This window comes from Dasypus novemcinctus, chromosome 11 (genome assembly GCF_030445035.2).
Source record: "Dasypus novemcinctus isolate mDasNov1 chromosome 11, mDasNov1.1.hap2, whole genome shotgun sequence".
In the NCBI taxonomy this organism is placed as follows: Eukaryota; Metazoa; Chordata; class Mammalia; order Cingulata; family Dasypodidae; genus Dasypus; species Dasypus novemcinctus.
In genome coordinates this window covers 75,806,270-75,831,384 of record NC_080683.1, presented here as the reverse complement: position 1 = coordinate 75,831,384, position 25,115 = coordinate 75,806,270, and the positions used below count along the sequence as shown (strand labels likewise).

The following is a 25,115-nucleotide window of genomic DNA, read 5'->3' as shown; positions in this document are numbered from 1 at the left end:
ACCAAGCAAAACACAGATTCTTCTGTTCAATGTACTTCATTAACCAATTCCTTATCCACTGGGGTTTCAAACAGGGAAAGAATTTGTTTGCTAGTGTAAAGCAGAAGAGGTCAGTGGACTAAAGGCCCAAAACTCTGCCTCCCCAAACTGCAATAATTCTGATAGTTTTATGGCACCAAAAGACAGGCATGTTTAGGCTAATGAATAATTGGGTGGGCTGGCTCAGGTTCCTTCAGTAAACACTAAGGGACTGAATAGGATGGAAGTGGGTACAAAACAGGGGTCATTTAGAAAGTTTTTAAATGGATTTCAAACAGGGGAGAGTTGAATGGTTACCATTTCAATAGAAATGTTCATATACAAGAGTAAGATCAATCTGGAATAATCATCATAATAGTAGGTCTTAGCCGTGACCATTACAAAGGAATAATCATCATAATAGCAAGTTTTAGTTAGAAATTACCATATTCTAATGTAGAGGTCAGGCTAGCCAGTTTCAGTAATTTCTGATATTATCCTTTGGCTATTTTATAATATACTGGAAAGTAAAAAAGAATCTATATAATGTTTCAGTAATCATAATTATTTGTTAATTCTTAACCTTCGGTTACATGTTTAGGTCCTTCTTTCATAATTCCCATCTCTCTATTGATATTTTCTTTGTGTTCATCTGTCATTTTCCTCATTTCCTATGATTCTTTGTCCATGTTTTCCTTAAGATTTTTGAACATACTTAGGGCCATTTTTAAAAACTGGTCTTCCCAGTTCTGGTCCTCCTCATTGATGGTTTCCGATATTTTAATCTCCTCTGCCTGGGTGATTGTGTCTCCTTTTTAAAATAATCTTTTATTGAATCAGGACATTCTGATACTTCAGAGTCTTATTACTGGGATTCAGACTCTGAGGTCTCTGTTCCTTCAGCATGTATCCACGCTAGTGTGATGACAGAGCTTTCCTTGCATGCCAGGATCAACCAAAAAAAAAAAAAAAGGAAGAAAATACCTTTTCTAGTCTGTGGAGATTGACCTGGGGAAGTGCTCTCCTTCAGGCTTTATCCATATGTATTCGTCAGCCAAAGGGGTCCTGATGCAAAATACCAGAAATTGGTTGGTTTTTATAAAGGGTGTTTATTTGGGGTAGGAACTTACAGATACCAGGCCTTAAAGCATAAGTTATTTCCCTCACCAAAGTCTGTTTCCACATGTTGGAGCAAGGTGGCTGCTGACTTCTGCGAGTGTTCAGGTTTCCAGGGTTCCTACGTCCTGGGTCTTGCTTTTCTCTGGGTTCAAGGTTCCTTTCTTCATGGGGCTTGCTTCTCTTTCTTCTGTGAGCTTACTTCCCGGGTCTTCAGCATCAAACTCCACCATCAAAACTCCAACATCAGAAACCCTCAACTCTGTTCTTCGCCATGCCTTTTATCTGTGAGTTCCCACCCACCAAGGGGTGGAGACTCAATTCCCTAATCATAACTCAGTCATGCTCAGGTACAGATCAAATTGCAAGCATAATCCAATATTTTTGGAATTCATCAATTATATCACACTGCTACACCATACAATGAATATAGAGAATAACTTGAGACCAAAGTGCAAGGGCCTCCCTTATTCCCCACCTGTCTGCTCTGTGTGTTCTTCTGTGTTTGCTTGTATTCTCATTAGGCAGCTCCGGGAACCGATCCTGGGACCTTCCAGATTGGGAGAGAGGCAGTCGTTCTCAGCTCCCTGTTCTGCTATGTCTCTTATTGTCTCTTCTCTGTGTCTCTTGCGTCATCTTGCTGTACCAGCTGTCCATGGCAGCCGGCACTCCCATACAGGATGGCACTCCTGCGTGGGCCAACACTGCCCAGCTTGTCTTCACCAGGAGGCCCTGGGCATCAAACCCTGGACCTCCTATATGGTAAACCAGAGCCCAACTGCTTGAGCCACATCTGTTTCCCCCTTTACTCTCTTATAAATGTTCCCTTTTCCCTAGGGAACAGTTTTTTCATGAAGAAAGAGAACACTTTTCTTTATGTCCTCTAGCCAGCAATTCCTTGCTCCAGGCAGCCATAACTTGAATGCTCCCATAGCATTCTGTAAGAGAAATCTCTTAGCTGCCTCCTATAAATAGGCAAGTTCTGGGTTGGCTAGCTCCTCAGAATACCACCCAGCAGATTGGGCCAGACATGAATGCTCCCAGTATGTGCATTCCTCCCAGTCCCTTTTGTGCCCTAGTGTGTAGCTTAATAAACATGTTTGAATTAGCTGGTTAAAAAAAAAATCAAAACCTCTCCTCCTTTTGTTACCAGGATTAGGGTCTCCCACTGGACAGAAGTCTGTGCAGGCTCCCACAGCAAGCTGTTGAGGGGGTAGAGGAGGGGCCATCCTGGGTGCCATATGATTCTTTTGCTTTTAAGTAGCCTTTTTCTTGATTTGGCACTTGCTCTGTTTCTTCAATCCTTTAACTGTTTCATGGAGCTTTGAGGAAAATGTTTCTGCCAGTTCTTGCTGGTTCATCAAAGCTTCTGTAAGGTGATGAAGTCCTGAAGCTTCTCACTCTGCCATCTTGATGGAGATTGAATATACCTGTTTCCAAAAATGACTTGTTGGAAATTGTGCTTTTTTATGTATTTAAGTGTGGGATGGGAGGACAAAGAATTGTTTTTCATAAAGTCTCTAATCCATGTCTGAGATTTGTAAAACTTATTTCTTAAATCTGCTTTGTAGACAATTGCAAAAAAATTTTAGGAGAAAATGCTAAACCTAATTATGGTTGTCAAGTCACTATCCATTCTGAACAAGAAAAGCAGTTAATGAAACAATATCGCCGTGAAGAAAAAAGAATCGCCAGACGAGAAAAAAAGGCTGGAGAAGATGGAGAAGTTTCAGAAGGACTAATGTGCTTTGATCCTAAGGAATTGAGGATGCAAAGGTAATATATGCCAAAAGCTGAAAAATGCTTCTTCAGTAATTACTACTTTATGTACATTATCATTTTTTAGTTTCGCTTTAGCAATTTAGATGATTCTTCTACAAGAATAGAATTTTGGTGTATGAAACCAAATTTTCTGGTGTAAGAAAGTAATAATCTGCTTAATTAGAATATTTGTGGTTGTATCTACGTAGGTGAGAGATTCCTATTTTAAACGTAAGCTATTTTTAGGTTCTGTGCACAGACTAAGAAAAGATTTATGAAGCCTGCATAAATTTATGTAACTTTTGTTTCCTTCCCTAGCCTAAAGACTACTACTTATCATGTTGTTCTTTAGAAGTAGAAAAGGAGAACATAAAATAAAGGCAGACATTATTACACATAGTTCTTTAAATATTCAGATCCATTTTTATAAAAGGGATATTGTACCTTGTTAAACATCTTTGGATTATGGAAAGTAAAATTATAAAGAGCATTAAGTCAAATTTATTGGATAACATCAAAAATTGTCTATTTCTAGTTCAAAAATATCAGAATTTTTAAGATCTGCCTTTGTATAGTTTAAGTTCTTTTCTTTTAGAATGGAATGCTACCAGAAATAATAATTATTGTGACCTTGTTTTAGTATAAGCTTTCCTTTTCAAGATAAAAATGTCCAATTGGGTTTATTAATTTTTGTATTTATAGAGAACAGGCACTTCTTAGTGCTAGAAGCATTCCAGTTTTGAGCAGGCAGAGAGAGATGGACATTGAAAAAATACGTTATCCCCATGTTTATGATTCCCAGGCTGAAGCTATGAAAACATCAGCATTCATTGCTGGTGCAAAGGTATGTCAGAACCCTTTTGGATAATAAATATATTCTGAGGAAATGGTTTTTCCCTATTTCCTTTGTGATTGCTGAACTAGTTGATTGTAGTATGCTAAATTATACTTAAAAGTATTGGGAAATTTGAGATAAAGCAGTGTACATAAAGTTTCTTGTAGATAGTAAGTATTCAGGAAATAGTTGTTCTCCCTTCATTATTTATGCAATATTTATTTTTGAGGTTTAGGAGTTGCATCACTATTTGACTAAACTTTACCCTGTTTATTATACATTTTTCTTGCTCAGTGAATACTTTTGTATTCAGGAATACCATCTATTAATGTGTACTTTAAGATTCATCAACATAATTTGGCTCATGTGTTATATGAGATGCCTGATTCATGAACACTTTGTGTTTGGGTTTTGTTTTGATTTGATTTGATTTCTGGTTTATGCTAGATTTCCATTTAGCTTAATTTATTTACCAGCACTGTCATAAAATCCAGCAGTGTTTTCTCTCTCTCACTCTCTCAGAATTTTCTTACTAGAAAAATTGTTTATTTTATTATTTTTGGATTTTGATTTTTTGGTGCTTATAGATGATTTTACCAGAAGGAATACAAAGAGAGAATACCAAGATCTATGAAGAAGTAAAGATTCCCTACAGTGAGCCAATGCCAGTTGGCTTTGAGGAAAAGCCAGTTTATATCCATGACTTAGATGAGGTGAGATGAACATTTTATGGAGCTGATATTTTTGTGGCTTGTTATATGTGGTGAATGAGTTTGTGTTAGAAAAAGTATTTCAAAAAAGTAGTAGTTGGCTTAATACTGTATAGATATACTTGTAGTTGGTCACTGAAGAGATACAGTATGGGAATTTAAATTTAAAATATTGCATATATACACATACTTATTCTTATAAAAACATGTTTATGCATATTTATGGGTGTGTATCTTTATATCTGCATGTTTATGTTGATAATTTCAGTTAGTCTTTGATTTAACCTATGTAAGATGGCTTAAGTAAAATGTTTTAAAGGATTTGTGTATTGTTATTGATAAAGCAAATGGTCAATCTATAATAAAATCAAATTGTTTTTTAAGGGGAGTATTAAATTCTAAGTTATTTTCTTTACATTATTTTCCTTCAACTTTAAAATTTTGAACTATTTCAAGCCTATGGAAAATTTGGATGAGTAGTACTATCCATAGAACCTTCGCTTAGATTCACAATTTGTTAAAATTTTGTCACATTTGCTTTATATCAGAATAAAATATTTATTAATTTAATGTAAAGTATACTTAACAATTTAGTTTGTCTTTTAGTCATCAACATGAAGTTACTATTTTTTCTTTCATATATCATATGTAGACATTAAGAAATATTAGAAAAATACAGGCAAGTAAAAAGAACAACATAAAGAATACTCATATTCCTAGCTATCTGTAGCCAGCCATAACTAACTCCTTTTATACGTGTTTGCATATGTATTTTGTGTTACAAGAATGGAATTATACATACTGTTTTGTAAATATCTTTCTGCACATCAATTTTTCTTTCATAATTGAGATTTTATTGGTTATTATGAAGATAAGCATACAGACATTATAAATAATTTGTATACAGTTCTTAATGCATCTTCCAAAAATATAAAAGCCATGCAGATGTAATTCTTTTTTAAAGTTATTCCCATGACTTTCTAGCGTAATATTTGGAGCTAAATTTTTCTCAAGAGAATATCAAGTACAATTTGATAAGCTGTTGTATCATAAGTACCATTAATTCACATGTGTATATCATTTAATATCATATATACTATATGCCATGATATCCTATCTTTCACAATACATAAAGTTATTAGGAAAACTGTTACAGAGATATACAGAGTGCACGCAATTCTGAGAGCTAAAATCAGGGAGTGGTTCTCAAGAAGCATTTGTGCTGGAACACATGAATATAGAAGTAACTTAAAAATTTGGCAAATTACCTGCATGACTGGACTCCAAGTTGCCATTTGTATGTGCTGTATTATAAAATGTAAAAACTGTTCCTCCTGCACCCTGTGCTGTGTTAATCTGACACCTAAGACAGTCAAAGCCTCCCTTACATAATTTAATATTCCACTCTTCTGGTTGTAAAAAAAAAAAAAAAAGCAACCAGCAAATGATTTCCTCTCATTAAAAAAGTATTTACACTTAAATTGGTTGAGGTGAGATTCCAATCTCCTTCTTAAAAATATTTCTTCTAGAACTAAACAATTGGATTTACAAAATCATTGATAAAAACATTCCTATGGATTGTACAACAAGGGAGAGAAATACACTGATAAGATATGGTATAGATATTAACCAGACTTGCCTTCTTTTTCTCCTACCTCATTAGAGGCTAGTCTCTTTCCCTTTTTAGTTTCTCCATTTTCTGTAATTAAATATTCTTTAGTTGCTTAGCCAGCTTGGCTTCTCTCCCCTTTGCTCCCTTTTTCCCTTCTGACTGCACATTTTTGTCTGAAGATTTATACTTCCCTTCTACCTTTTTTGGATTTCTTTCCAATTTTGTAAGAGCAGGTTTAGTTGGGCTCCTCCTTAGACCAGTTCCTTGTCGTTAAAATTTTAAATTGTTTTCTACAGTGTTTTTATATTTTAATTTTTCCCTGCTTAATGTTTGAATCATGTTTATTTCTTTAGCTAACTAAAATTATTCTATTTTTCCCTAATGTGTGGTACTTTAAAAATATTGCATAATATAGAGAGAGGAATAATCCAAATAGGGTATAATTTGGAAATTGTGTTCTTTGTACATCCTATCCCCCACTTCTTGATTTCTTCAGTTTTGAAAAAGAAATTCAAGATTTCCTCTAGATCATTCAGTAATTGTTGAGAATAGCAGCAGTTTTGGTAGCTCTAAAACTCACAAGGCAGAAAGTCTATATAATTTAGTTCTTTTTGATAAGGGATGTTGGAAGAGGGCACTGCATGTCACTTATTTCTCTTTTTTTATTAGTTTTTATGGAAGGGCTCTGATGCAGCTTATCGTCAGAGGTGTTTGTTAAGGAAGTGATTCTGCTTAAGCCGTTAAGGTATGAGGATTGCCATGGTATTTTCAACTCCAGGGGTCTTCTTTTATAGTTAAAACAAGTAACCAAGTTAAGTGGGAATATTAAACCAGTGAGAACTTTTAAATCTGTTTTGTTCTAGTCATACAGACATACATACACATTCTTAAAGATTTTTGGTGGCTTAAATTTTTTGTTAAATAACAGCTTTATTGAGATACAGTTCACATAAGTTCATCCTTAGAAAGCATACAATTCAGTAGTTTTTAGAATATTAATAGAGTTTTGAATTGATCACCACTGTGTAATTCCAGAATACTCTTCATTACCCAAAAAGAAACACCATGGGAGCAGATGTGGCTCAAGCTGTCGAGTGCCTCCTTCCCACATGGGACATCCTGGGCTTGATCCCCAGTGCCTTTTAAAAACAAAAACCAACAACAAGCAAAGAAAGGGAAAAAAACAAAAAAAACTCAGGCTCAGGAGAGCTGATGTGGCTCAGTGATTTAGTGCCAGATTCTCTTATACAAGATCCTGGGTACAATCTTCAGCCCTATTACCTAAAAAGAAAAATGAAAAAAGACGCATACTCATTAGCATTCACTCCTCATTCCTCCCTTGTCCCACACCCTGACAACCACTAATCTACTTTCTGTCTCTATGGATTTACCTATTCTGGACATTTCATATAAATGGGATCATACCATATGTGGCCTTTTGTGTTTGGCTTCTTTCACTCAACATGCTATTTTCAAGGTTCTTCCATGTTGTGGAATGAATCAGTAGGCCATTCCCTTTTATGGCTGGCTGAACAATAGTCCATGTTATGAATACAGTACATTTTGTTTGCCTATTCATTAATTGATGGTGTTTGGGTTGTTTCTACTTTTTAGCTATAATGAATAATGCTGCTGTGAACATGCATATATGAGTTTTTATTTTTGTTTTTGTTTTTTTGAACACCTGAGGGTTCCAAATTCCCACATTCTAGCCAGCACTTGTTAAGGTCTCTCTCGGGGGTATAGACTTGTTAGTTTCCCTAATAACTAATGATGTTGGCTGTCTTTTCATTTGCTTATTGGTCATTTGTATGTTTGTCAATTTCTTCTTTAAAAAAATGACCAACTGGGATTTTGATATATATTGTGTTGATTCTATAGATAAATGTGGGGAGTATTGCCATCTTAAAACAATATTAAGTCTTCCAATCCTTGGAAGTCTTCCAGTTCATGGAACACCATGAACATAGGCTAGTTTTAAATTTATACAAATCTTCCTTAATTTCTTTCAACAATATTGTATAGCTTTCTGTATACAAGTCCTGCACTACTTTTGATAAATTCATCCCTAAGTACTTTATTATTTTTGATTCAAGTGTAAGTGGAATTTCTTTCTTAATTTCATTTTCAGATTGTTCATTGCTAGTGTATAGAAATACATGTGGTTTTCGCATTTTGATTTTGTATCCTGCAAGCTTGCTAAACTCATTTTTTAGTTCTAATAGTTTTTTCATGGATTTCTTAAAATTTTATATACTGAATCATGACATCTGAAAATAGAGATAGTTTACTTATCCTTTTTATTTCTTTTATTTTCTAATTATTCTTACTAGACACTCCAGTACAATGTTAAATAGAAGTGACAAGAATGGACATCATTATCCTGTCCCTGATCTTAGGGAAAAATATCCATCTAGTGTTTCACCCATTAAGAATGATGTTAGTTGTGGGGTTTTGTGTATGCCGTTTGTGATACTGAAAAGTTACCTTCTGTTCCTAGTTGAATGTTTTTATCATGCAAGGGTGTTGGATTTTGTCCAGTGCTTTTTCTGCGTCTATTTAGATGATCATGTATTTTTTTTCTTTTATTCTATTAAATGATATGTCATATTGTTTGATTTTCTTATGTTATACTGGTGTTTTCTGGAAATAAATCTTACTTTGTCATGGTCTATTGTTCTTTGTATATGTTGCTAGATTCACTTTACCAGTTGAGGAGTTTTGCATCCATATTTGTAAGGATATTGGTCTTTAGTTTCCTTTTGATGTATTTTTCTGGTTTTGGGTCAAAATTAATGGCCTCATAAAATGAATTGGGAAGTGTTCCCTCCTCTGATTTTTCGGAAGAGTTTGTGAAGGATTGGTGTTAATTCTTTAAATATTTGGTAGAATTTACCATTGTTTTTCTTGACAATGAGTTTTTCTTTGTGGGTATTTTTTTGATTACTACTTCATTATCTTTGTATGTTATATGTCTATTTAGAGTGTATATTTCAAGTCAGTTATATTTGATTGTCTTTTTAGGCTATCTGATTTTTTTCCTAGGCTATCTAATTTTGTGACATGAAATTATATCGTTTCCTTTCTAATTCTTTTTGCTCTTTTTCTGTATATTTGGTAGTGATAACCCCTCATTCCTTCCTGATATTAGTAACTTGGGTTTTCTCTATTTTTCTTGGCCAGTCTAGGGAAAGGTTTGTGATTTTTAAATATTTTCAAAGAACTAAACTGGTTTCTTTGGTTCTCTCTTTTGTTTTTCTATTGTCTGTTTAATTTATTTCCTCTCTAGTTCTTATCATTTCCTCTTTCTGCTGCTTTACTCTTTTTCCTCTAGATTTTTAAGGTAGACATTTAGTTACTGAGTAGAGCTTTTTCTCCTTTTTTAATATTAACCTTTATGCTGTACATTTTTTTGTAAACACTACTTCAGATGTAGGCTATAAATTTTTTTACCTTTAAAAAAATTCTCATTTATCTGTGAAGTAGTTCTTATTTTACCTTGTGACCTTTTCTTTACATCTGTTGGCCATTTTGGAGTATGCTGCTTAATTTCCACACATTCTTGAAAATTCTATGTTTTCTTTTATTGATTTCTAATTTCATTCCATTGTGATCAGAGAACATACTTTGTATGATTTCAGTACCTTAACATTTATTTACGCTTTATATTAGACTAACAAATTATCTGTCCTGGAGAATGGGCCATGTGCACTTGAGAAGAATTTTTCTACTGCTGTTGAAGCCTTGAGGATGGTGTTACTTTATGAAGAGAAATTCCAGGTTTAAGTTCTTTAGTGTAGTTGTCATAACTTTTAAGTAAATAATCTTGTTATGAAAAATGATAGTAGTAAAATATATATATTCTAACAATATTATTTTGATCTTGAAACATTTTCGAGGGTTCAAAGTATTCTTAATATCATCTTAATTTTGAAAATGTTTTAAATTATCTTATCACATCCAGTATCCATCCATAGATTGTCCAGATGCTGGATGAGTGGATTATGATGTGCATTTTCATTGTTTTTTTTTTTAATTAAAATTTTTATTTTGAGATAATTGTAGATGCATGTGTAGTAAGGAAAAAGGCAGATCAATCCTGTGTACCCTTTACTCAGTTCCCCCACTGCAGACATCTTGCAAAATCATAATATATTATTACAACCATAATATTAGTACTGATACAATCAAGAAACAGAACATTTCAATCACCACAAAGTTCCCTACTGTTGCTCTTTTGTAGCCACAATGACTTACGTCTTGTTGCACCCCCTTTATAGCCCTTGGCAGCTGCAGTACTCTGTAATAGTTATCTGTTCTCCATTATTATAATTTTGTCATTTCAACAATGTTGTGTGTGTTTGTATACATATTTTATATATGTAATCAGACATTACTTAACTTTTTGGATTGGTTCTAATTTTCTGGTGATTCATCCAGATAGTTGCATGTCTGAATAGTTTGTTCCTTTTTATTGGTGAGTTGTATTATATCCTATCTTAATTTTCTGTTGCTACTATAACAAATTATCACAAACTTAGTATCTTAAAAGAACTCAAGTTTATTATCTTACAGTTCCGTAGTTCGTAAGTCTGAAATAGGTCTCATTGGGCTAAAATCAAGGTATAGTCAGGGCTGTGTTTCTTTCTGATGGCTCTCTGGACGAATTTGTTTCCTTGTTTTATGTGTCATCTAGAGACTTGCCCACATTCCTTGGTTTGTGGCATTCTTCCTCCATTTTCAAACCAAGAGACATTGAGCTTATTCCTTCTCATGTTCCCATCTCTCTGGTTCTCTCTCTTCTGCCCCCTTTTCTACTTATAAGGACCCTTTTGATTATATTGGGCTCATGTGGGTAATCCAGGATAATCTTTTTATTTCAAGGAAACAGCTGATTAGCAGTCTTAGTTCCATCTGCAACCTTAATTTCCCTTTGCCATGTAATGTAACATATTCACAAGTTCTGTGTATTAGAATGTGGACATCTTTGGAGACCATTATTTTGCTTATCACGCATGGTGTGGATAACCATAGTTTGCCTAACCATTCTTCTGTTTGAGGACACCTGGGCTGTTTACAGTTTTTGGCTATTATGATTAAAGCTGCTATAAACATTGGCATACATTGGTTTTTGTGTGAACATAAGTTTTCATTTCTCTGGAATAAATTCCGTGGAATGCAGCTGGGTCACATTATAGTTGCATGTTTAGTTTCTTAAGAAACTGCCAGACTGTTTTCTAGAGAAACTATACTATTTTGCATTCTCACCATAATTTATGTGTGATCGGTTTATGCGCATCCTCATTAGCATTTAGTATTGTTGCTGTTTTTAATTTTAGCCCCTGTGATAAGTTTATAGTGATTTCTCATTGTGATTTAAAATATATATATATATGTATATATTTTATTAGAGAAGTTGTATGCTTACAAGCAATCATGCATAACATGCAGAATTCCTATACAGCACCTCTCCAATAGCACCTTGCATTGTTGTGGAACATTTGTTGCAGATTATGAAAGAAGATCATCAAAATACTACTAACAGGTGTGGTCCATAATTACATTTGATATATATTTTCCATACACCCCAATGTAGCTAAGCGAGAGGGTTTCGTCCTCGCTCAGGCCCAAGAGTCGGGGGGGCTTGCTCCTGCCGAACCACCGGCAGGGGGTGCTCCAAGAAGGAGCACCGGTTCTCCAGGCGTGGGGGACGCGCGGTTGAGGAAAAACCACGGAGACCGCTTGAGCGCAAGAACAGGTCTGCTTTATTACGGAAGTACACTTAGCTATATAGGGCTGGGTAGAGGGAGGGGCATGATGAAGGGAGGGTTGGCTAAGGGGCGGCTGTGGACAGGCTGAAGCTGATGGATAGACCTGAGGTAAGCAGTTACTGGGGAAGAGGGCAGATTGTGGGTTGGCAATATGGGCGGGACTGGCGGGAAGGACGGCGGGAGCTGGAAGGGGAGGAGGGGTGGAGAAAGGCGGCAACACCCCAATATTATTAACACCATGCATTAGTGTTGTACATTTATTATAGTTCATGAGAGAACACTGTTAATGTGTTATTTATACTATTAACCACATTCAGTCATCCACCACATGGTTTATTGTGTTTTACAGTTAAATGCCTTGTTCAGTCTATCCAAAATGTACACTCAGTGGCTCTCAGTTGTACAGTCATCACCTCAGTAAATTTTTTAATGTTTTCTTTATTCCAAAAGAATAAATCCCATACCCCCTATTATTGACCTTAGCATTGATATAGTACCTTCCTTGACATTGATGTAAGAGTATTACAATATTGTTATTAATTATAGTCCATAAGTTACATTAATTGTATTAATATTTTCCCATACATTCCCACATTTTAATCACCTTGTAATAGTGACCTACATATTATTCTATTTCAAAGAAGAACATTGTATTTGTACTACTAACCACATCCTCATTGACCTCTAGGTTCACCATGTTATACAGTCACTAGGTTATTTTGCCTTTCTTTCAATTGACATTTACATTCATAGCCTACCCTTTTCAACACAATCGCATTTATGAAACATCCATGTAAGTTATACTCACCATAATGTGTTACCATCAACTCTATCCATTTCCCACTTTTACAGCCAAATTACTTTAAAATTCTAAATACATTAAGCATCAGTACCCCTGATCAACTCTCACCTCCTAGTTACTTATACTTTAGATTTTAACTGCATTTGTTTATTCATTGTATTTAGTTCATATTAGTGAGATCATACAATATTAGTCCTTTTATGTCTGGCTTATTTCACCCAGCATAATGTCCTCAGGGATATTCCATGTTGTCTTAAATGTCCCAATTTCATTTCTTCTTAGAGTAGCATAGAATTCCATCTTATGTACATACCACATTTTGTTTATCCATTCATTGGTTGATGGACTCTTGGGTTGTTTCTGTCTTTTGGCAGTTGTGAATAATATCACTCTGTACGTCAGTTTGCAAGTGTCTGTTCACGTCTCTGTTTTCATTTCCTCTGGATATTTTCCTAGTAGAGAGATTGCCTGATCACATAGCAGTTCTATCTTTAGCTTCCTGGGGAACCACGAAACTTTCTTCCACAAAGGCTACACCATTCTACGTTCTCGTTAACAGTGAAGGAGTATTCCTATTTCTCCACATCCTTTCCAGCACTTGTAGTTTTCTGATTTTTTAATAATCGCCATCCTGTAAAGTGTGAGATGATATCTCATTGTCCTTTTGATTTGCATTTCCCTAATAGCTAGTGATGTTGAACATTTTTTTCATGTGCTTTTTTTGCGATTTGTATTTCCTCTTTGGAAAAAGGTCTAGTTATTTGCCCATTTTTCAATTGGATTGCTTGCCCTTTTATGGTTGAGTTGTATGACCTCTTTATATAAAATGGAAATCAAACCCTTATCGGATTTGTGGCTTCCAAATATTTTCTCCCCTTGATTGGTCTGCCTTTTTACCCTCTTGACAAAGTCCTTTTAAGCACAAAAGTATTTAATTTTGAGGAGGTCTCATTTATCCATTTTTTTTCCTTCATTACTCAGTGCTTTTGATGTAATGTTTAAACATCACTACTTACCATGAGGTTTTGAAGATGTTTCCCTGCATTTTCTTATAGGAGTTTTATGGTTGTAGCTTTTATGTTTAGGTCTTTGGTCCATTTTGAGTTAATTTTTGTATAAGGTGAGATAGTGGTCCTCTTTCTTTCTTTTGGCTATGGATATCCAGTTTGCCCAGCATCATTTGTTGAGTAGACTGTTTTACTGCAGCTGAGTGGGTTTGACAGCCTTATCAAAAATCATTTGACCATAGTGTGAGGGTCTATTTCTAAACCATCAGTTTGGTTCCATTGGTCTATATGTCTTAACTTTATGCCAGTATCAAGCTGTTTTTGTAACTGTAGATAGATAATAAGATTTAAAATCTGGAAGTGAGAGTCTTCCAACTTTGTTCATCCATTTTAAGATGTTTCTGGCTGTTTAAGATTTATTTTTCCCCTCTCCCCCCATTGCTTTGTGCTCACTATCTGCTCTTTGTATACATTTTCTGTGTGTTCTCTGTGTCTGCTCATCTTTTTTTTTAGGGGACACTGGGAACTAAACCTGAGACCTCCCATGTGAGAGTTCTCAGGCATTTGAGCCACCTCAGCTTCCTGCTCTGTTGGGTCTTTCATGGCTTTCCTCATTTGGTCTCCTTGGTATGTCAGCTCACTGGTCCTGCTGGTTGCACCAGTTTGCTGTCTTGCTTGTCTTCTCGAGGAGGTACCAGAACCTAACCTGGGGCCTCCCATGTGGTAGGCGGGAGCTCAATCCCTTAAGCCACATCTACTTCCCAGAATTGACACCTTAATGATATTTAGTCTTGCAGTCCATGAACATGGAATATCCTTATATTTCTTAAGGCCTTCTTTGATTTCTTTTAGCAGTACATCATAGATTTCTCAGTACAGGTCCTTTATATACCCATGGCTAAGTTTATCCCTAAATATTTGATTCTTTTAGACACTAGTGTAAATGGAACTTTCCCCTGACTTCTTCCTCATATTGCTCATTACTAGTGTGTAGAAACACTACTGATTTTTGCATATTAATTTTCTATCCTGCCACTCTGCTGAATTTGTTTTTTAGCTCTAGTAGCTTTATTGTAGATTTTTAAGGACTCTCTAGATATAGGATCATATGATCTGTGAATAGCTAACGTTTGACTTCTTTCTTTCTAATTTGTTTGCCTTTTATTTCATTTTCTTGCCTGATTGTTCTAGCTAGAACTTATAGCACTATATAGGACAACAGTGATGACAATGGGTATCCTTTTCTTATTCCTGAACTCAGCAGGAAGGCTTTCCAGGCTACTGCAATAGCTTTTAGCCTGTACCGACTAGATTTTGTGACAGGAAAGGAGAGAGCCTAGTGCTTCAAGAGCCTATCTGGGCAACTCTGGTTAGTTTGGACCCTCACAGCTTAGTTTACTGGCCACACCCACAGCTCCATTCTTTCCCCAGACAGAGAGGGAAGGTGCATGGAGCTTCATGAGTCTCTCCAGGTAACTGCAGATGGTCTTGGCCTGTATGACTTGGATTACTGCATATGGCTTCAGCCCCTTCCCCACCCCTGGCAGAAGAGGTGCTGTGTTCTTGGGACAACACAGGCAGCTTTAGCCTCCATTGCTTACAGTACCACTGTACCCTCAGCTCCTATTCCACACCAGCAATGAAAAAGAGCTGAAAAAATAGAGAATGGCTAAATACAAGCCAGTATAAAGTTCCAAAATAAGTTAAACCAAGTATGAAAGAGGGACTACAAAACCAATCTTATTATGGTTTTAATTTGCAACTCCATAATGTAATGGCTAAATAATAATTGGGGATATGTAGTATCATAAATAGCAACATAATCCCAATAAGTAGTTTTTACTTTAGAAAATGTTCCTAGCAGATGTCATAAGATGGAATAGTAATACAGACCTCAGGAGAAAATTTAAGTGTTAACATAATGTCAGATAGTTTAGTAGATACTTCTGTTTGCTTGTATCTTTTTTATAACAGATGTTTTATGTACCAGAGAAAGTGTTCTTAAAGATGTCATCTTTCCTATTTCACTGAGATCATAATTATACGCTACTACTATTAAGTCATATGGAACAATAGATAAAATCCTTTTATATCCTCTCTTTTACTGAATGTTGTATTGGATAATTTTGTCCTGTCTCCTTAAATTACTTCTGTGATTCAGTTAAAAATAAGGAGAATTTTAAAAATCGAAAGTGTGAAAAATGTTGTTCACATTATGAAATGGATTTTCTACTGTTTTGCAAGGGAGATGATCTAAAAGAAAACTTTTAGATGGGCTTCTGCATTAGTCAGGACATACTCAGAATTACAGAAATCAAAATCAAAGCTAGTTGGGAAGCAGATGTAGCTCCCTTACCATATGGGAGGACTCGGGTTCCATCCCTGGGGCCTTCTGGTGAAAAAGAAGAGAAAGCGTGCCTGCACAGTGAGCCAGTGCCAATGTGGTGAGCCAAGTGCCTGTATGGTGCGCCGAGTGCTCATGCTGCAAGCCGAGTGCCCATGTGGGTGTCCGCATGGCCAGCCAAGTGCCCATATGAGTGACCGAGTGGTGAGCTGGTGCTCACGCAGCAAGCTGAGTGTCCGTGTGAGAGCCACATGGTGAGCCAAGTGCCCGTGTGAGTGCCCACATGGCGAGCCGAGTGCCCATGCAGCAAGCTGAGTGCCTGCACAGTGAGCCAGCGCTCGCACAAGTGAGTCACACAGCAAGGTGATGATGCAGGGAAGGGGAGAGTCAAGGTGAAGGGCAGCAGAGACCAGGAACTGAGGTGGTGCAATTGACAGGGAACCTCTTTCCCCATCAGAGGTCCCCACGATCGAATCCCAGTGAATCCTAGAGGAGAAAGACAAGAAGAGAAGACAAGAAAGAGAAATAGATATAGAAGATCACACAGCAAATGGACACAGGCAGCAAAAACAGCAGGGTGAAGGAGGGAGAAGGGAAGAAAAAAACGAAAGGCGTGATACCCTTTGATTTTATTAGCTTCAGCTGAGATGTCTTTGATTAAACTATGTTAAGATTAGGACTTTGATTAGATGACAACATTAGGATGTACAGGGTTGAGTCCCCACTCCCTAGGTGAGCTGATAAAACAGATTCTCACATGGAAGTAGAAACACCTAGAAGAACACAGAGGAAGAGAGACAGTTCATTAGACATGGCAGAGGCCTTGGAAAGAGATGAGCCTCATAGTCTGCAGCTGACCCTGTGAAGAGAGCAGAACAGCTAATCCTGGAAAGAAATGAGCCCTGAGGAGAGAGATGAGCCTTATGTCAGCCTACAGCTGAGATCGGAAGGAGCTGGGACCACAGAACCTTAAGAGAAGAAGGAAGGCTGGACCCTCACAGATGTCGCCTGCCATCTTCCGTCATCGTGTGGCCAATGACTTTGGGTGAGAAAGTACCTCTTATGGTACCTTGAGTTGGACCCTTTAGGATCTTGTGACTATAAGCTTCTACCCCAGAAAAATACCCTTCATAAAAGCCAACAGAGTTCTAGTACTTTGCTTCAGCACCCCTTTTGGCTGACTAATACAGACAGGCAACTAAATGATCCTTACCAGTCCTTCTTGGGTTTCAAAAGTACCACTCTACCCTTGATAGGAGTGTGTCCCCATTTTTCTCTTTTTTTGCTTTTTTAAGGAGGTATTGGGGATCGAACCTGGGACCTCATACATGGGAAGCAGGTGCTCAGTCACTTCAGCTACAAGTGCTTCCCCTATTTTTCTCTTAGCTTTATTGAATCTGTTGTATACCTATGGAAAATGCATACTTTAATGTAATAAAACAGTCTTTTTGGGGGAAGGGTGGAGTTTGGTGGTTGTGCTTCCTTTCAATAACTAGAGTAAAATTTTGATTCCTGAGTTCAGCTTTTGTATTTATATTTGTATATACATAGCTTCATAAACATTCCCTAACGTTTTTTGTTATTTACCAGTTGTATGTATACTATTACATTCTGATAAGAAAAAGACTTTTTTAAAATATTGACAAAGTTATTAAATAAATGATACAATTATAAGATAAATTAGAAAAATGGCTTTTATGAAATAGTCATTGAAAAATTAAATTCAGTGTTATTTTGGAATAAATACAAAAGAAAGGCTCTATGTAAATCATGTCTATGCTGGCTCTTAACTCTGATGTCTGTTTATTTTTTTAATTTGTTTAGAATGCATGCCTACTCCATTTATTTCCCTGGTTAGGCTCCCACTTGTTCTTCAGTTTGTGTTAACCTTCTGCGGAAGAGCTTCTTTAACTTTCTCTTTACTTCATCTGCCCTCAAAGTTTGTTTTTTCTCTTCTCTGTCCTCATTAAGTTTACTGTTTTTAATCATCTCTATATCCAAATGCCTTAAAATCATCTTAATTCTTCATTATTACATGAGGTTATTAATGGGTATATTATATTACATAAAGACTTCTCAGAGCTTTTTAATATGTTAATGTGCAGTATAAATTTCAAGAGTGTGGGGTGTATTATATACTATAAGGACATTTTCTTAGGGAGCAATAGCTTATAAGACTAGTATTCTACAGAGTATATTTTAGGAAATGCTGCATTAGCTTATGAACTGCTTGAAGAAGACAAAACCTCTGTTTTATTCATTGAATTAACAGTACCTTGAAATACATCATACTGATTAAGTATTTAATAAATAATTTTTTAATCACTGGTATAGATGAATTGTTTTTAGGATTTTTTAAATAGTTTAGTTGGAGAGCTTATTTTCCTTTTTTATTTCCTCCCCTTAGAGAGAATCTCAGTGCTCAGTAGTGCATCTTATATGTACCATAACAGGTGTTCATAGATAGGGATATTCCATAAATGTTTCTTGAATGGATGAGTGAATAAACTGATGGGAAGGACAGAAAAAAATGGCAAAATTTCAATCCATGAATATGGCTTCTTTACAAACACTTCGTTGAAAGTAACTGAGGAAAAATTAAATAGTCACTAAAATATGGATTTAACTAGTTCACTCTACAGAATCACAATACTTTGTGTTTTGGATTTCTGTGTGAATCTGTCACAAAGTGTATCTCTTCCCCAGAAGAATGCAGAAACTTGTGTAATCAATTAGTTTTGTTGCTTCAAAACATCAAAATAATAATTTGTTTATTCAATCAATAGATATTCATTGGTTGTCTATTCTGATCTAGTCATTCTTCTAACCATAGGGATAAAGTAAAAAACAAAGTTCCTGCTGTTGTGGGAGGAAACCAGATAAGTAAATGAAGCAGGCTAATTGTGATGAGGGAGAGTGTTTATTTTGATATCTGAGGAAAGAGCAATGAAAAACAAGGGTGAAATCTCTGAGGTGGAAGCATGCTAGGAATAGGGAATAATAGCAAAGCTAGAATAGTGTGGTGAGTGATAATGTTAGAGAAATGGGAACCAGACTTTGTAAATCATGATATGGACTTTGGCATCTACTGTAGGGAAGATGGGAAGTCTTAAGTGTTTTAATTGAAGACTGATATCTTACTTTGGTTACAGAAGGGGCATTCTGGCTACTGTGTAAAGAATACACTTCAAGGGCTAAGGATGGAAACAGGGAGACAGGTTAAGAGGCTACTGCTATAGTCATGAGAGATAATGAGGATAGGAGCAGGGTAGGAGAGATGAGGATAGAGAGATCGCAAACAGTGGTCATATAATGGTTATATTTTGACGAAAAAGCTGAAATTATTTGCTGATGAATTGGATTGGATATGGGGTATGAGAGAGAGTGGAGTCAAGGATAAATCTAAGTTTTTTTCCCTGGGTGATTAGTAGAATAAGTTCTCATTTACTGAAAAAGAGATTATAGGAGGAGCAGATTTGGGAGGTGAAACTCCAAAGTCTAAAAATTGGTTTGGTTAATTGTGGAGATGTTGAGTAGGCAGTTGAACATAACAGTATAGAGTTCAAGAGAGAGGTCTCTACTAGACATAGAAATTTTTCCTCATGTCAGTATCTAGTTGTTATTTAATGCCAAGAGTCTGGATAAGATCTTCAAGGGAATTAGTGTGGAGAGAGAAGCATAAGAATGGAGGTCTGGGACACTTAATTTGGATGTTGGAAAGGTAAGAAGAAAGGAGCAGAGGAGGCTGAGAGAAAGTAACTAGTATAGTAGGTAGTAGGAAAATCTAGAAAGTGGGGTTCTGACGACCAGGTGAAGTATTTCCAAGAGTACTTAACTCTGTCAAATCTTACTGATGGGTGTGGAAGAGTAGGGCTGACAGTAAACCCTTCAGTAATGTAAAAGTCATTGGTGATCTTAACAGTAATAAGAGAGGATTCATGAAGTTGTGGGGAGGAAAGACTAACTAGAGTGAGTTCAAAAGAGAATGAGGGGAGTGGATTTGGCTCAACTGATAGAGCATCTGGCTACCATATGGGAGGTACAGGGTTCAAACCCAGGGCTTCCTGACCCATGTGGTGAGCTGGCCCATGCACAGTGCTGATGTGCGCAAGGAGTGCCATGCCATGCAGGGGTGTCCCCCGTGTAGGGAAGCCCCACGTGCAAGGAGTGCGCCCCATAAGGAGAGCCGCGCAGCGCGAAAGAAAGTTCAGCCTGCCCAGGAATGGTGCCGCTCACAAGGAGAACTGACGTAGCAAGATGACGCAACAAAAAGAGACACAGATTCCCGTGCCGCTGACAACAACAGAAGCGGACAAAGAACATGCAGCAAAATGGACACAGAGAACAGACAATTGGGCGGGGGGGAAGGGGAGATAGATAAATAAATAAAAATAAATCTTGGGAAGCGGACTTGGCCCAGTGGTTAGGGCGTCTGTCTACCACATGGGAGGTCCGCGGTTCAAACCCTGGGCCTCCTTGACCCATATGGAGCTTGCCCACATGCAGTGCTGATGTGCGCAAAGAGTGCCGTGCCAGGCAGGGGTGTCCCCCGCGTAGGGGAGCCCCACGCGCAAGGAGTGCGCCCCATGAGGAGAGCTGCCCAGCGCGAAAGAAAGTGCAGCCTGTCTACAAATGACGCATCCCATACAAAGAGCTGACACAACGAGATGATGCAACAGAAAGAAACACAGATTCCCGTGCCACTGACAATAACAGAAGTGGACAAAGAAGACGACGCAGCAAATAGACACAGAGACAGACAACTGGGGTGGGGAGGGGAGGGGAGAGAAATAAATAAATCTTAAAAAAATCTTTAAAAAAAAAAGGATGGTTTCATTTACTTGGGTAAATGATTCGGACAGGGAGAAATTGTTGGTATACAAAAGAAGATAACTGCAGGACTAATGTTCTTGAGAAAATGAGAAGAGATGGGATCTATTATGTAAGTGGAGAGGCTGGCCTTAGAAAGGAGCAGAGGGAAGACAGACTTACAGATACAGATGAAAGTTGTTAGTTGATTAGGTGTGGGAAGATGTAGAGGTTACCTTATAATTTCTTCTGTTTATTCATAAGTAGAATTTATTAAATAGGGAATGAAGAGGAGATAAGAGTAATCTAATCTTCTAGGAGATGAATCTGGGAGCGCATGTTGACTAAGTCCATGTAATAGAATTGCTTTACCAAGGGCCATGAATTTAAAAGAAGACCTATTGCATGTTTGTGTTTTTGTGTAGTCATGTACAACTTCTCAGATGCACAAATGGAATAAACAGAAAGTTAGGTTTGTTCAAAGTTAGAATTTATATATATAAGAAGGAAGCAAGAATAAGAGAGTTAAAGTGTATACAAGGAAGTGTTTATAATGATGGACTGTAAAGGTGTGTGGTTAAGAGAGGCACCAAGGACATGAGGCTGGTGTCTTGAATAACAATTAGAAATTAATGGGGGAGAATTTGACTTGGCAGTGTACATGTCACCTTTACCATATATTCGTTCGTTTTTTGGTGATGGTAATAAATACTGAGAATTTTAACAAATATATGTAGCAACAAAGAATTAAAATTGCTATGGGTCAGATTGCCAGGTGAAGCTAGCCACCTGTCACAGAAAATTAGAATTTGAGAAAAGGATTAGAAATTGAATTTATGCTTCATTGTTTCCTTCCTCTTGAAGGAAGTACATAATTCTGTCCATATCTCTTGTTGAGCCCTGAATCATGAATGCCTGGGGTATATACCCAAGCAGTGCCACTAAAGCTCAGAGAAATGAACGGAAATTTGAGCTGCTGCCCAATGCAAGTGAGAGAGTATTTGCATTTTGAGTTCATCCACTGTAAAATGGAAGAATAAAACTGAATACAGTCTCTGCTAACATGACCTTCACAATGTCCAGACTTTAATTCAATGTCTTAATAAGAAATAGGAAAATGTGAACTATTTTCAAGAAAAAAAAACACAGAAAAGGATTCTGATAGCAAATTGATCCAGATGTTGGAATTAACACAGAAATATTTTAAAGCAGCTTTTATAACTATTCACAGATGTAAAGTGAAATATGCTGTAGTGATTAAAGGTAAAAGAGAAATTAAAACTCTAAAGAAAAACCAAATAGAAATTGTAGAACTGGAAAATACAATATCTGAAGTAAAGCATTCACTGCTTGGGTTTAACAAGCAATATGGAGAAAAAAGAAATAGTGTACTTAGGAAGAAAAGACGAAGAGTATACTTGGAAGATAGATCAAAGAGAATCTGAAATACAGAGACTTAAAGATTAAAAAACATAAACAGCACCTCAAATTATGAGGGGCAACAGTAAATGGATTAACATGCACATAACTGGAGTCCCAAGAGGAGAAGGATGGAAATATGGAGCAGATTTTTGAGAATACCCCAAATTTGGTGAAAGACACAAATTTACATATTCAAGTGTTCAGTGAGCCTCAAACAAAATAAGTAGGATATATCATAATTAGACTGCTGAAAAAAAAGTGTTTATAAATATACTTGTGTTTCTACATGTTATGCTATTAAAAAACATAAGTGACTAGGCTTTCCTTTTCTTAGTTGTTAAATGAAGTGTGTTTTCATTATCGATGTAAACCGAATGTGTTTTGGGGAATTGTGTTTATTAAAATAAGAAAAATCCTTTTTTAAAATATAAAATTTATTATGAATTATGTGATACAGGAAATATTTTACTACTTTAACCAGTATTTGATACTTTAAGTGCCTTTTCTTAGAGTGAAATTTTGTGTAAATGTATAATGCTTTAACATAATCTGAAGAAGTTTAGTTATTGAATTACAAAAAGGATTATATTTTAAAGCATTTATTTTCTTGGAGCAATCCCATGCATTTAATTCTACTGAAGTATTTTAGAATGTCAGGGATTATAAAGGGATATTAGAGACTATCTAGTTTGGTGATTTGTAACGTTTTTTATAACAAAACACACTTGAGAGAGAGGATACACTCTCTTCAGTGACAGTTGGTTATTCCATATATTAGTGAGTGCTTTTTAGTATTTCTCAAGACATGACTAGTAAAAGAAAAGAACATTCAAGGATAGTATTACCCAAGGTTAAATTTTTATAAGCATGGTGATGCAATGTGTTCTTTAAAAAAGCTTGGAGTGCTTGGGAGGGGGAAGAAGAACAGGGTAAGGTATATTTAAAGTCTACCCAAGTCTAAAAATTCTTTCCACTGGAAAAGAATCATTCTCCTACTCTCAGACTGAAAATAATCTCATTTAACCTTCATTTTACAAATAAAGAAACAAATGCATATTCAAATTGAGGGACTTTGCTCTTATTATATTATTAGTTTATCCTATGATAGATGTCTGTTGTAAGGCTCTGTGGTACAACATACTTGAACATGAAAATCACAAAAGTTGTAGAAATGCAGGTCTTAGGAGAAATTGGGGTAGACCTCAAGAAGGGACGTCTTGTGACTTTTGTTAACTGTCTTCGATGTTATCCAATAAAGTAGCTACTAGCTAGTTACATGTGGCTATTTAAATTTAAATTAATTAAAATTTAAAATTTAGTTCCTCAGTCATACTAACCACATTTCAAGTATTTAGTGGCCACCTGATTGTACAGTTCTCTTAGAACATTTCCATTTTCATAAAGAGTTCTTTTGGAAAGCTCTATTCTTTTGGTGTTTCTCAACCTGGGCACTGTTGACATTTTGAGCAGGGTAATTCTTTGTTGTGGTGGACTGTTGTGTGCACTGTAGAATGTTTAACAGCATATCTAATTTCAACTTACGAGATGCCAGTAGCAGCCTCCTAGTTTTAACACCCAAAAGTGTCTTCAGAACATTGGCAAATTCCCCTGTTAAAGCTGGGGTGAGGGGCGGGGTGCAAAATTATTCATAACAAACCATTGTTCTAGGTAAAGAATAGAAAAAGATAGAGTGGGGTCAAAGCATAGATCTCTCTTTTCCAAAAATTTATAATCATAAAAACAGGACTTGTTCTTTTCTTTGATGATTGCTTCCTTTGGAATGCATTTAGCCTCCACCAGTAAGAGACAGGAAAACACACCTTTTAACTTGATGTATTTCTCAGTTTCCACAGTATTCTGTTGGTTTGGGTTCAAAAAGAAAAATAAAATCTTTGAATGAGTACTGAAGGTTCTGTTAAAATTTGTGAATTTTGATGGAATAATAATTCTCAATTCTATCAGCTTCATGTCTTACCTCATTCCTTTAGAGTTGAAGTTCAAAGTTTTTCTATTTGGGGGAAGATATTTTTATTATAAAAATTACCAGAGGATAAGAATTTGAAATCCTTTTAATACTTTCATTTTGGTCACAGAATTCCTCTTCATTTATTCTTCTTACCATCTTCCTACATCTAGGGGTTTATAGTTATATTTTAACTTACTTTTTTTTTCCTTACAGAAAGATCTGTGTCTAGCTCCTTTCTGTTTAGATTCCTTTTCCAATACTTTCCCACAGCTTCTCCACCCATGCCCTGATCATTCTCCTTTCTTGATAATTCTATCATAGGCTATGATAGACTCTGGAGTTCCTAAAGAATATGTTTTGATTAAACATTTCAATACTGAAGCTATGTAAACTTTGATAATGTGTGTGCTCATATGTGTAAGTTTTCATCTGATACCATAATAATGTCAAACCAAAATAGATATAGGATTTATGTCGCAAGTCATATATAAATCTAGGAAAATTCCATTGGCCCTATTCATGTAACTCTGAAAATATAATTTGTTTTAGAGTATATTAGGTATATTTTAGTTTTTTAGTTCCTTAAAAACTTTAGGGAAGCGGATTTGGCTCAAGTGATTGAGTTCCCGCCTGCCACATGGAAGGTCCCAGGTTCAGTTGTCGGTGCCTCCTGGAGAAGATGAACATGACATAGGGTGGCACAATGGGCAGGCACAGCAAGCTGACACAACAAGATGATGCAACAAAGAGAGAGCACAATGAGGCAACCAACAAAGCAGGGAGCTGAGGTGGCTCAAGCAATTGAGTGCCTCTCTCCCTCGTGGGAGATCCCAAGTTCGGTTCCCAGTGCCTTCTAAAGAAAAGATGAGCAGACACGAGAGCCCACAGCAAATGGACCCATAAAGCAGACAGCAAGTACACACAATGAGAGGGGGAGAATAA

The 25,115-nt window shown here is 36.3% G+C and overlaps 1 protein-coding gene across 1 annotated transcript in view; it reads left to right on the top strand.

Moving 5' to 3' along the window:
- ASCC3 (activating signal cointegrator 1 complex subunit 3) overlaps positions 1-25,115 on the top strand; it is a 465,644-nt gene that overhangs the window by 106,697 nt on the left and 333,832 nt on the right. The window contains exons 6-8 of the mRNA XM_058307189.2: positions 2,706-2,910; positions 3,598-3,739; positions 4,318-4,443. Of these exons, the coding sequence (XP_058163172.1) occupies positions 2,706-2,910; positions 3,598-3,739; positions 4,318-4,443 (473 nt within the window). The remainder of the gene's footprint in view (positions 1-2,705; positions 2,911-3,597; positions 3,740-4,317; positions 4,444-25,115) is intronic.